At 55.3% G+C, this 12632-nt stretch overlaps 1 protein-coding gene across 6 annotated transcripts in view; it reads left to right on the top strand.

Moving 5' to 3' along the window:
• Positions 1-12201, top strand: part of UBE2J2 (ubiquitin conjugating enzyme E2 J2) — a 19628-nt gene extending 7427 nt beyond the window's left edge. For all 6 annotated transcript variants that reach the window (XM_017895223.1, XM_017895217.1, XM_017895220.1 and 3 more), the window contains 5 exons: positions 4156-4196; positions 9779-9881; positions 9960-10098; positions 10954-11034; positions 11606-12201. In XM_017895223.1, the coding sequence (XP_017750712.1) occupies positions 4156-4196; positions 9779-9881; positions 9960-10098; positions 10954-11034; positions 11606-11890 (649 nt within the window). In that variant the 3' untranslated portion in view covers positions 11891-12201. The remainder of the gene's footprint in view (positions 1-4155; positions 4197-9778; positions 9882-9959; positions 10099-10953; positions 11035-11605) is intronic.
• Positions 12202-12632: the final 431 nt, after the last annotated feature.

Genomic DNA, 12632 nt, shown 5'->3' with positions numbered 1-12632 from the left:
CCAGCCTGGGGGACAGAGTGAGATTCCGTCTCAAAAAAAAAAAAAGAAAAGAAAAGTTATTTATTTATTTTTTAATTATTTATTTATTTTTTTGAGGCAGAGTCTAGCACTGTCGCCCAGGCTGGAGTGCAGTGGTGCGATCTTGGCTCACTGCAAGCTCCGCCTCCCGGGTTCACGCCATTCTCTGGCCTCAGTCTCCCGAGTAGCTGGGACTACAGGTGCCTGCCACCATGCCCGGCTAGTTTTTTGTTTTTGTATTTTTAGTAGAGACGGGGTTTCACTGTGTTAGCCAGGATGGTTTCAATCTCCTGATCTCGTGATCCGCCCGCCTCGGCCTCCCAAAGTGCTGGGATTGCAGGCGTGAGCCACTGCATCCAGCCTTATTTATTTTTTTGAGACAGAGTCTTGCTCTGTTGCCCAGGCTGGAGTGCAATGGCATGATCTCGGCTCACTGTGACCTCTGTCTCCCAGGTTCAAGCAATTCTCCTGTCTTAGTAGAGATGCGGTTTCACCATATTGGTCAGGCTGGTCTCAAACTCCTTATCTCAGGTGATCTGCCTGCCTCAGCCTCCTAAGGTGCTGGGATTACAGGCATGAGCCACCATGCCTGGCCTAATTTTTTTTTTTTTTTTTTTTTTTTGAGACGGAGTCTGGCTGTGTCGCCCAGGCTGGAGTGCAGTGGCCGGATCTCAGCTCACTGCAAGCTCCGCCTCCTGGGTTTATGCCGTTCTCCTGCCTCAGCCTCCCGAGTAGCTGGGACTACAGGTGCCCGCCACCTCACCCGGCTAGTTTTTTGTATTTTTTAGTAGAGACAGGGTTTCACCGTGTTAGCCAGGATGGTCTCGATCTCCTGACCTCGTGATCCACCCGTCTCGGCCTCCCAAAGTGCTGGGATTACAGGCTTGAGCCACCGCACCCGGCCCCCTGGCCTAATTTTTTTAATTCCAGAGAAAAGATACTTCAGTGAGTTGAAAGGAAGTGTGTTTCTGCTTGGTCAGGGGTCCACCTTCTCTGGCTCACAGAGGAGGCCCAGCCCAGGCAGGTGGAGGATACCCAGGGTGAGGCAGAGCCCCTTGGCCACCAGAGTGCTCTCTGCCCCCAGTGGTGAAAATCAGATGCGGCTCCCCAGGACATTGCTGGCAGGTGCGAGGGACAAGTTCCATGGTAGCCGCCGCCTCCCTGGTTGCGAGGACGCCTTCATTGTGTGGGGAATCGTTTCCCACAAGTCTGTGGGTCAGGCATCCCCAAGACCCTGTGCAGGTTGGATGATTCACAAAGAATACTCACCATTAATATTACGGAGAGAAGCTGGATGCGGGGGCTCACGCCTGTAATCCCAGCACTGTGGGAGGTCGAGGCAGGTGGATCACGAGGTCAGGAGATTGAGACCAGCCTGGCCAACATGGTGGAACCCCTTCTCTACTAAAAATACAAAAAGTAGCCGGGCATAGTGGCGTGTGCCTGTAATCTCAGCTACTTGCTACTTGGGAGGCTGAGGCAGGAGAATTGCTTGAACCCAGGAGGTGAAGGTTGCAGTGAGCTGAGATCGTGCTAGTGTACTCCAACCTGGAGAGAGCGAGACTCCGCCACACACACACACACACACACACACGCACACGCATGCACACAAACAAATTATGGAGAGAAAACAGCAGTCAGCCAGTGAAAGAGGCACGTGGGGCAAAGTCTCTGTGCTCCATTCCCAGCAGCAGGCTTGGGTTTGGACGGCACGTGTGGAATGTTGACCAGAGAAGCTCATTGGAAACTGAAACCTTTTAGGGGAAGGCCCAGGGACTTTATGGGGCTGGTCCTAGGCGTCCTCTGCCTGGCACCTGCCAAAATACCAAAATACCGGACTTCCAGGAGAGCAGGGGCTCAGCATAGACCACGTTGCATGTACTGTTGAGGCAGTAAGCCCCTGTTGTCAGGTGGTGGCACCTGACCCGGGACAGCAATGTCAGTGTCAGGCCTGTGCTGCGGGAGCTCCTGGCAGGGCCTCAGCAGGTGTCTCTCCCCTCCCTGAGAAGCTGCCTTCACAGAAAAGGCCTGTGGGGTGCGCTGTGGGCCACATGGATCCCATCTTGTCTTGGCTGCCCCAAGGCTCTGGTCTCTGTCTGAGGAAGAGAGCAACTTCTTTATTTCGTCCCAGTGTTCGCAGCTTGGGTACAGGAATTGGGTACAGGAACAACTTAAGGCCACACTCTTGGGTGCATCGTGTGCTGAGCTCGGAGTCCCTGGGTTCCTGGGCCACTGACACATGATGATGGCATTTTTTGAGGAAAACATATCAGCTGGCAGATGGCATGCATCACATCATCCCATTAGTATTTTCTTTTGAGTATTTTTGTCACTCAGGCTGGAGTGCAGCGGCGCGATCTCGGCTCACTGCAACCTCCATCTTCCAGGTTCAAGCAATTCTCCTGCCTCAGCCTCTCGAGCTGGGATTACAGGTGTGCGCCACCATGACCAGCTAAGTTTTGTATTTTTAGTAGAGATGGAGTTTCACCATATTGCCCAGGCTGGTCTCGAACTCCTGACCTCAGGCAGTCCGTCTGCCTCGGCCTCCCAAAGTGCTGGGATTACAGGTGTGCGCCACCGCGCCCAGCCTAATTTTTGTATTTTTAGTAGAGATGGAGTTTTGCCATGTTCACCAGGCTAATCTCAAACTCCTGACTTCAGGTGATCCACCCACCTCGGCCTCCCAGAGTGCTGGGATTACAGACGTGAGCCACTGAGCCTGGCCCCTGTTAGTTTTAAAGTGATGGCACGTCCTGGGGGAGAGCAAGGGGAAGATGATGGCTGGTGTTGGCAGTCGCAGCTGTGTCTGCTTTCTGGCATTTCTGGTTTTACTCTCATCTCTGCGCGCTTCTGTTTGGTTTGGGAATCTGTAAAGCCCAGACACCTCTTTACGTGAAGCAGAAGCCTTATTTATTTGTGTGGAGGAGTGTATAGTCGATAATGCTGCTGCCCCTGGGCTGAGGGTGAGCTCTGTGTGGGGACTGTGGTTTTGGGGACAGTCACGGTAGTTCCTGTTCCTTCTGCTCCAGGACAGCTGCTTAAGTCACTTATGGTTTTTCTAGGAGCATGAAAAACGGCTGGGGCACAGAGCCGGCCCCACATCACTAGCTGTGTTCTGTTTAGCCTGCGTGTGTGATACCAGAAAACACATTATGTATAAGTACATTTAAGAATATACATTTTGGCCGGGCGCGGTGGCTCAAGCCTGTAATCCCAGCACTTTGGGAGGCCGAGACGGGCGGATCACGAGGTCAGGAGATCGAGACCATCCTGGCTAACACGGTGAAACCCCGTCTCTACTAAAAATACAAAAACTAGCCGGGCGAGGTGGCGGGCGCCTATAGTCCCAGCTACTTGGGAGGCTGAGGCAGGAGAATGGCGTGAACCCAGGAGGCGGAGCTTGCAGTGAGCTGAGATCCGGCCACTGCACTCCAGCCTGGGCGGCAGAGCGAGACTCCGTCTCAAAAAAAAAAAAAAAAAAAGAATATACATTTTAAAAGTACATGGTTTTTTCCTTGGAGATAGGGTCTCACTCTGTTGCCCAAATGGGATGTGGTAGCAGTCATAGCTCACTGCAGCCCGGAAACCCCTCTGCTCAGGCATCCTCCCTCCCGCCTTCAAGCACTCCTGAGTAGTCCGGGACCTTGAACAGCCTGCATACAACACCTGGCTGTTTTTTTTTTTTTTTTTTTTAATAAAGGTGAGGTCTTGCTATGTTGCCTAGGCTGGTGTCAAACTCCTGGGCTCAAGTGATCTTCCCACCGTGCCCTTCCAAAGTGCTAGGATTACTGTCTTCAAGTACGTCTTAGTAACGTACTGTGCAATTAAAATTTATTTAAGATTTCAGTTGTTAATAATTAGGATTAGCTTCGTGCATGTTATATTGTAGAAACAAAGGTATTTTATGATAAACATATAGTCTTTAAGATCTTGTTACAAAGAGACTAAAAGCACCCACAGTAGAAGAGACTGGGAGCTTTGAAGCTCTGTGGCTGTGTGACATTTCACCTTCATTTGTTCACTGCCTGAATATGAATGTAATTTTGACTGGGTCCTATAAACCCCAGGCTTGGAATGCTTCAGGTTTTGGAGAATTTGCTGTCCCCAAATCCCAAGTAATTTTCTTCTCTCCCTTAGGCACTATGTCGTCCGAGGCCCAGAGATGACCCCTTACGAAGGTAAGAATTCTGTACTTGGGTAGAAGAACACCAGGCAGTTTTTATATTCTGAATCAACCTTGCCTGTTCAACATCTTTTATTTGCAAACAGCAGCCTTTCTACTTTGGATGTGCGCTAGTTAAATTGGCTTAGTTGGAACTCATCCTCGTCTGCTTCACGCGCTGGAAGTGTTGGCTCTGCTGATGTGTCTCAGCCTGCAGGGCCGCCTGTAGCGTCTGTGTTCACCAGCCTCTGACACCATAGGGCCACAGCCGAGAAAACCAGACTGGGGTAAACACTGAAGCTGGCCTGTTCTACTGTTTCTTTTTTTTTTTGAGACGGAGTCTCGCTCTGTCACCCAGGCTGGAGTGCTGTGGCTGGATCTCAGCTCACTGCAAGCTCCGCCTCCTGGGTTCACGCCATTCTCCTGCCTCAGCCTCCCGAGTAGCTGGGACTACAGGCGCCGCCACCTCGCCCGGCTAATTTTTTGTAGTTTTTTAGTAGAGACGGGGTTTCACCGTGTTAGCCAGGATGGTCTCGATCTCCTGACCTCGTGATCCGCCCGTCTCGGCCTCCCAAAGTGCTGGGATTACAGGCGTGAGCCACCACGCCCGGCCTTCTACTGTTTCTTAAGATCTGGTGCATATCATCAAAGGAAAGACATATGTATTCAATATGCCCTTTGTGCTGGGTGCCCCCAGGGTCTCGTGATCCCCAGGACGGTCTCTGAGCTAAGCGGAAGTACCCCTGTGTGGTGGGATCTGGGGCTTTGGGAGGCTGCAGGACCTGCCCAGCACCTCAGTCCTTCATCAGCTACCAAGGCCTATCCAGCAGCCTGACCCCTCCAGGTCAGCAGACACCACCTAGAGTCCTGGGTGTCATTTACAGAGTAGATGCTGGAGCTGTCAGCAATTTCCTTGGGCCTTTGGCGGAGGCGCGCCAGCCTTGGTCTGGGCCAGGTCAGGAGTCAGCGTGCCCGTGAATACTGTCCCACCGGCAAGTGCAAGGCACAGCAGGGCCAGGTCAGCAGTTGGCTGTCCAGCCGCAGGGCGCCAGCTTCAGGTGGCTGGAGCAGCAGGCTCTGTTTGCCTGTGTGTGGAGGCTTTGGGTGAGATTTCACTAGAGGAAAGTGCTGCTGCTAGAAGAAGGTTTGCAAACCCCTGCTTTGGACTGTCGGGAGGGTTGTGGGTGGGTAAGAATGAAAAAGGCTCTCCTGGCTGGCCGCGGTGGGTCAAGCCTGTAATCCCAGCACTTTGGGAGGCCGAGACGGGCGGATGACGGGGTCAGGAGATCGAGACCATCCTGGCTAACGTGGTGAAACCCCGTCTCTACTAAAAAATACAAAAAACTAGCCAGGCGAGTTGGCGGGCGCCTGTAGTCCCAGCTACTCGGGAGGCTGAGGCAGGAGAATGGCGTGAACCCGGGAGGCGGAGCTTGCAGTGAGCTGAGATCCGGCCACTGCACTCCAGCCTGGGCGACAAAGCGAGACTCCGGCTCAAAAAAAAAAAACGGCTCTCCTGAAGGCACTTTGGCCGAGTTCTCACAGCCACACCCGTGGACTCTCCTTTGGCCCAGGAATCCCAGTTCTGGGTTCATCTGCAACCAGGGCAGCCGGCAGGAGCCCATCTGTAGGGCAGGCACTTGATCCCAGTGCCATGGACCGTGACCAGCGCTGGGGATGCCAGCAGGCCATGGCAAGATAAGGCCCGGGAGCAGTGTCCAGGGCGTGTTACTTGTTAGGATGCATCTGTGTGCCTTCAGCTGATTTGAAGAATCAGCCACTGCTGGGCGGCACGGTGGCTCACACCTGTAATTCCAGCACTTTGGGAGGGTGAACCGGGCGGATCACCTGAGGTCAGGAGTTCGAGACCAGCCTGACCAACATGGAGAAACTCCATCTCTACTAAAAATAACAAAATTAGCCGGGCATGGTGGCTCATACCTGTAGTCCCAGCTACTCGGGAGGCTGAGGCAGGAGAATCGCGTGAACCCAGGAGGCAGAGCTTGCAGTGAGCTGAGATCGCGCCACTGCACTCCAGCCTGGGTGATAAGATCGAAACTCTGTCTCAAAAAAAAAAATGAGTGGTGGTCTTTGACAAGCAAAATTATGCCAGCTTTACTTTTGTTTTGTGATTTTAGTTTTTTTGAAATAAATAGTGAATATTAATCTGTATCTACACCTGGCCTCTCTCAACATCACCGGCCAGGTCAGTTGCTGGTGGAGATAAGCTGCTCCCCCGACAGGGCTGGACACAGTTGGGAGAAGAGGGGGAAGCCCCTGGGTGTGGTGGGGCCGTTGCTGGCCCCAACCCTGTCACTTGTGCTCTTATCCTGGTCCCTTCCCATCCCTTCCGTTGTGTGGCTCTGTGCTGGTCCTGGGTCTAAGGAAAGCCTCGCTTCAGAGGCAGAAGGTGTGTTCCTACTGCCCCTCCCTTTTCCCCTCTATGGCACTGCTGCTGCCGCCATCCCTGCGGCCCTCCCCCTCACTGGGGGATGCCTTCTGCTGTTTGCAGCCCTGCCCTCTGCTCTCTTTCAGTCTCCAGGGAACCCCTCTGAATTGCCACTTGCCAAGGGGCTGTTCTCAGTCCTCAGTTTCTTAGCCTCTGGTATCTGATGCTGCTGACGATGGCTTCCTTCCTGACTTGGGGATTTCTGACCCCTCTTCCTACCTTCTTGGTGGCTCCTGTGCCAGGTCCATGTCTTTCTGGCCTGGCGTACATTAGCTGTGTCCCCTCTGTGCACTGGGCTCCGTGGCTGTTCTGCCCAGGCATGCCCACTCTGACAGTTCAGAGCTGACTTCCTGCAAATGTTGCTAAATAATTCCCCTTGAGTTAATCTGTAGATTTCACACAGTCCTAACAAAATCTGTTTGTGTATACTACACAAGCTTATTCTAAAATTTACATGAAAAGGCAAAGGACCTAGAATAGTTAAAACAATTTTCTAAAATTGGGCCGGCGCGGTGGCTCAAGCCTGTAATACCCAGCACTTTGGGAGGCGAGACGGGCGGATCACGAGGTCAGGAATCGAGACATCCGGCTAAACACGGTGAAACCCGCTCTACTAAAAAACAAAAACTAGCCGGCGAGGTGGCGGGGCCTGTAGTCCAGCACCCGGGACTGAGGCAGGAGAAGGCGAAACCCGGAGGCGGAGCTGCCATGACGAGATCCGGCCACTGCACTCCAAGCCCCGGCGACAGAGTGAGACTCTGCCTCAAAAAAAAAAAAAAAAAAAAAAAGAATAAAGTGGAATCTGTGACTGGGGGGGCTCTGTGGTGTGGTCACGCTGTGACTGGGGGGTTCTCTGCAGTGTGGCTGCCGTGCGGCCACACTGTGACTGTGGGGGACTCTTGCTTTGTGGCTGCACAGTCCATGTGGGGCGTGGGGCCTGTGGGAACACGGGGGGGTCACCAGGGGACAGTGCATAGCATGGGCGTCTGGGTGGATCAGCTCGAGGAAGGGGGATGTGAACTGATAATTGTCCTGGGTGACAGCCCTGCTTCTGGTCAGAGAAAGTCCAGCCAAGATTCAGAGTGGATCCCGAGGTGGCCTAAAATGATGAGAGTTCTCTGCAAGATGTGAAGCGCCCTAGGGGCAGGAGTGCTGCATCCTACACAGGGTGGCTCTGGAGCAGAAGAGCCCGCGGCGATTTGGGAACTCGCATTGGGGCAGGGTTGTGCACAGGGAACCTGAAGGGAGGACAGAGGCCAGTGCTCCTCAAACCTGATGGCATGCACATGCACACACATACACGCATGTGTCCTGATGGCATGTACACACACGCACGAATCCTGATGACACGCAAACCTGCACACATGCGTCCTGGTGGCATGCACACGCAACACATGCACGCACACGTGTCCTGACAGCATGCACACACACACACACACAGACGTGCACACGCGTCCTGACAGCATGCACACGCATAGACATGCGCGCACACACATGCAGGTGTGGCCGGGGAGTCCTGGCTCATGCACTTCTGCTCTGGTTGGGGTTGGCCCCAAGCTCTGAATTTCCATCCAACTCCAGGTGCAGCCTGGGCAGCCAGGGTGTGGGCCTCGGGCTGGGGCAGGGTGTCATGAGGCAGCTTGTGGAGGGTCCTGGAGCAGGGCCGGGGGAGGCCATGCAGGGTGTGCGGATCTAGATTGATTTGAAGGTGGAACCAACAGGATTTGCTCATTGTGTAGGTGTGGTACCAGGAGGATGGAGTTGCCAAGTTGCCATTTGGTGGAAGTGGCCGGAATTCTGTCCTGGATGGGGGCGTCTGGGCGCTGTGCTGTGGACAGTCAGTGTAGTGGCCTGGAGTGTGCAGGGGGCCCCTGGGTGCACCGTGGGGGCAGTGGCTGATCAGCCATTCCAGGGCTTCTGATGGGAGGCCGTGAAACTGGGGCGACCCCAGGAAGATGCTAGGACTGAGAGGAGAGCACCCTGTGCTTGGGTGGGTGAAGAGGGGCTGGCTGGAGTGGGAAGAGTGGGTGGGGAGGGAGGAGCTAGACCAGGGTGGGGCTTTGGAGAGGCAGAGCCAGGAGTGGCCCCTGATAAGGCTATGCCGTTGGGTGGTCAGAAACCAGTGGGAGGGCCGGGCGAGATGGCTCACGCTTGTAATCCCAGCACTTTGGGAGGTGGAGACGGGCGGATCATGAGGTCAGGAGATAGAGACCATCCTGGCTAACACAGTGAAACCCCGTCTCCACTAAAATTAAAAAAAAAAATTAGCCAGGCGTGGTGGCAGGCGCCTATAGTTCCAGCTACTCAGGTGGCTGAGGCAGGATAATCGCTTGAACCCGGGAGGCAGAGGTTGCGCCACTGCACTCCAGCCTGGGCAACAGAGCGAGACTCTGTCTCAAAAAAAAAAAAAAAAAATCCTCCACTAGTGGTGGTGGTATGTGTGGGTGACCCTGAGGTCGACCTTCAGGTCAGGTTTGGTAGAGCAGGGAGAAAGCCTGGTCAGGTGGATTCGAGAACTTGGGAGGGGAGGACGTGGGAATAGCCATGGATGAGGCCCGAATCCAGGGGTTCAGGTCAGGGCAGGGGGCGTTTGGCAGAACTTGGAGGGGGGTGTGGTGGAGAGTGGTGTGTTTGAGGTGGGTTTTGCTGGCTTTTGGGTGCAGTTGGTCGGGGAAGCGAACAGTGCTGGAGAGTCGCTGGGTCTGGACCTGAGTCCTGGGAGGGGCGGCCTCAGCTGGGCCTGGAGCTCCTGATGTGCTGGGGGTGTTGCAGGGAGGCCTGCCTGCCTCTTCCGACCCTCTGCTCTTGGTGTGGGTGTGTGTGGGACACTCCAGGGGGAGAGGTGTGCGGTAGCTGTGGGGGTCTTGAGCTCCCGGGGAAGTGGGGGGTCTGGGTCCAGTCATGTGGTGGGTACGGGTAGGGTGGGGAGGGGCATTGGGTCTGGGTGGTCATGACAGTGGGTGGGTCGTGACAGGAGTGGCAGTGGAGAGTAAGGTCAGTGGGGGACTGAGTCTGGGAGCCGGCTCGGCACGGAGAGGGCAGTGAGGACTCGGGCTGAGCTGGGGGGCGGGGTGATGTGGGGATGGGGACAAGGTCTCCAGGAGCCCTGCTGTGGAGGACGACAAGGCTCTTTATGTTTTGTTTCCATGTAGGTGGCTATTATCATGGAAAACTAATTTTTCCCAGAGAATTTCCTTTCAAACCTCCTAGTATTTATATGATAACTCCCAATGGAAGATTTAAGTGCAACACCAGGTAAGGTGCCTGGAGGGTGCCGTGGAAGCTTTCTGGCCGCAGTGGGGAGTGTGCACTGACAGGGCCCCCGTTTCACAGGCTGTGTCTTTCCATCACGGATTTCCACCCGGACACGTGGAACCCAGCCTGGTCTGTCTCCACCATCCTGACCGGGCTCCTGAGCTTCATGGTGGAGAAGGGCCCCACCCTGGGCAGTATCGAGACGTCGGACTTCACAGTGAGTATTCGAGTGCCTCTGCCTTGTGGGTCATCCGCCTTGGGTCTGGGGCTGCGTTCTGTTCCTGAGCTGCAGCTGCCTTCTCAGCAGGCCAGGCTGGGTGGAGTTCCCGCCTTGTCCCAGGCACCGTGGTGGAGACTGCTCTGCTCTGTGGCCTGGTGTTCCCCACCACCTCTCGGTCTTGCTTTTATTCACCTCCAGCCTCATCCACACCCGCCAGTGGTTCCTCCTTGGGATCTTGGGGTGGGCCGAGGCAGTGCCAGTCGCACAGACGGCAGGGGCCTTTTCAGCCGGGAGCACAGTGCTTTTGTTAGCTGGTGTTTATTTTTCTTTTTTTCTTTTTTCTTTTTTTTTTTTGAGACGGAGTCTCGCTCTGCCGCCCAGGCTGGAGTGCAGTGGCCAGATCTCAGCTCACTGCAAGCTCTGCCTCCTGGGTTTAGGCCATTCTCCTGCCTCAGCCTCCCGAGTAGCTGGGACTACAGGCGCCCGCCACATCGCCCGGCTAGTTTTTTGTATTTTTTAGTAGAGACGGGGTTTCACTGTGTTAGCCAGGATGGTCTCGATCTCCTGACCTCGTGATCCGCCCGTCTCGGCCTCCCAAAGTGCTGGGATGACAGGCTTGAGCCACCGCGCCTGGCCTATTTTTCTATTTTTAATAGGAATCAAGTGTGATATCATTAATTGATGAGAAGATTAAGAAGCCTTTATAAGACTCTTAAGTTTGCTGTGAAGAGTGTGCTTATTAAGTGCTTTCTGCAGCATGAAGACTGCAGCCCTTGACTTTGAAATCTGCTTTTATAATTTTGCAAGAATTGAAATTAGTTTTCTGGCTGATTCCCTTCTCTTCCTTCCTAGAAAAGGCAACTGGCAGCGCAGAGTTTAGCGTTTAATTTGAAAGATAAAGTCTTTTGTGAATTATTTCCTGAAGTTGTGGAGGTAAGAAAGAGAAAGTCGGAAATGGGTTTCGCCTTCCCCCGTGTTAAAACACTTCAGTTTCACCTCTTTCCAAAGAGTAACATCTGGGTCCTGAAGCTGCAGACCTCCTCAGGGTATGGCTCCTCTCCCCCAGGAGCCCCGAGGCAGGGGAGGCAGAAGGCTGGGCCCTGGGGGGTGGCCTGCGGACAGCTGTGCTGGTGGGCTGGGAGCTGGGCCTTTTCCACAGGGGTATGGAGCTCCTGGGCCTGAGTGGCCACCTGGGTGGTCTGGGGATGGCTGGGAGGCACAGCAGCTGCCATGTGGGACTGGAGTGCTCCCTGGTCTTGGCCTCTGTGGCTCAGCCTTGCTCTGGTCTGCCTGAGTGCAGGGGCCAAGAGGCACAGGGGCCAGTGAGGCACAGGGCCAGTGAGGCCAGCCACGCTCGGGCCCTCATCTGTGAGATGGGGTCGGGATATGACACCGTGGCCTAGGGCTTGGTTCTTGGTGGTGGACCGTGAGCTCCTGAGAACCGGAGTGCAGGTCCTGAGGCGCTGGTTGGAGACCAGCTGCGTTTCTCGTGTTTCTCTCTTAGGAAATTAAACAAAAACAGAAAGCACAAGACGAGCTCAGTAGCAAACCCCAGACTCTTCCCTTGCCAGACGTGGTTCCAGACGGGGAGACGCACCTGGTCCAGAATGGGATTCAGCTTCTCAACGGGCATGCGCCGGGGGCCGTCCCCAACCTCGCAGGGCTCCAGCAGGCCAACCGGCACCACGGACTCCTGGGCGGCGCCCTGGCGAACTTGTTTGTTATCGTTGGGTTTGCGGCCTTTGCTTACACGGTCAAGTACGTGCTGAGGAGCATCGCGCAGGAGTGAGGCCCAGGCGCCGAGACCCAAGGCGCCACTGCGGGCACCGCGCACCAGAGTGACCTGGGCAGGCGGGACACACGGCCCAGCACAGGCGGGCCCAGCACAGGCGGACCCACCGGGCTCCTGGGTTTAGCGTTTAAAAGCCTGAAAGGGGAAGCAGCAGCCAAAATGTGTGACTGGGCTTTGGAGGAGGCTGGAGACAGCCCTGCCCCGGCCTCCGCCGCTGGGGCTGGCGTGGATGGGCCGCTGGTGTGCTGGATTCGTAGCTTATCTTCCGTGTTGTCTTTGGACCTGTTTTAGTAAACCCGTTTTTCATTCTGTTAGATGTGGTCACTTAGAAATACAGACTCGCTGCTGACCGCGGGCTGCGCGTGCGTTCTTAGAGCTCCCGGCGCCGGCGGGTGGGAGCCGCGGGCCGGGGTGGAGCTGGCGTCCGCCATGCTGGTCTGGCCTGGCCGTGGGGTGACGAGGCTTAGCGGGGCCAGCGGCAGGCGTAGCTCAGGATCCAGGGAGACGGGCTTTGGTCTCAGCATTTACAAACGTGTTTACAGTCGGGTGAAACGCATTCCTTCTAGAGAGCGCGCGGGGCCTTCGGCTGTCCGGGGAGCCGGGAGCCTGCCCGCTCCGACCACAAGGTGTCGCCCTTGACGGCGGGGCCGGGGCGGGGCCTCCTGGGCGCCGCTGGGGCTGCAGGCTCGGGGCCTCGGGGCCTGCAGAGCCTCTCCCCTGAATTCCTTAAGTCCGGTGG

Source organism: Rhinopithecus bieti, unplaced genomic scaffold (genome assembly GCF_001698545.2).
Source record: "Rhinopithecus bieti isolate Rb0 unplaced genomic scaffold, ASM169854v2 scaffold_26659, whole genome shotgun sequence".
Classification (NCBI taxonomy): Eukaryota; Metazoa; Chordata; class Mammalia; order Primates; family Cercopithecidae; genus Rhinopithecus; species Rhinopithecus bieti.
The sequence above is the reverse complement of the archived record's forward strand: the minus strand, read 5'-3'. Positions and strand labels throughout refer to the sequence as shown.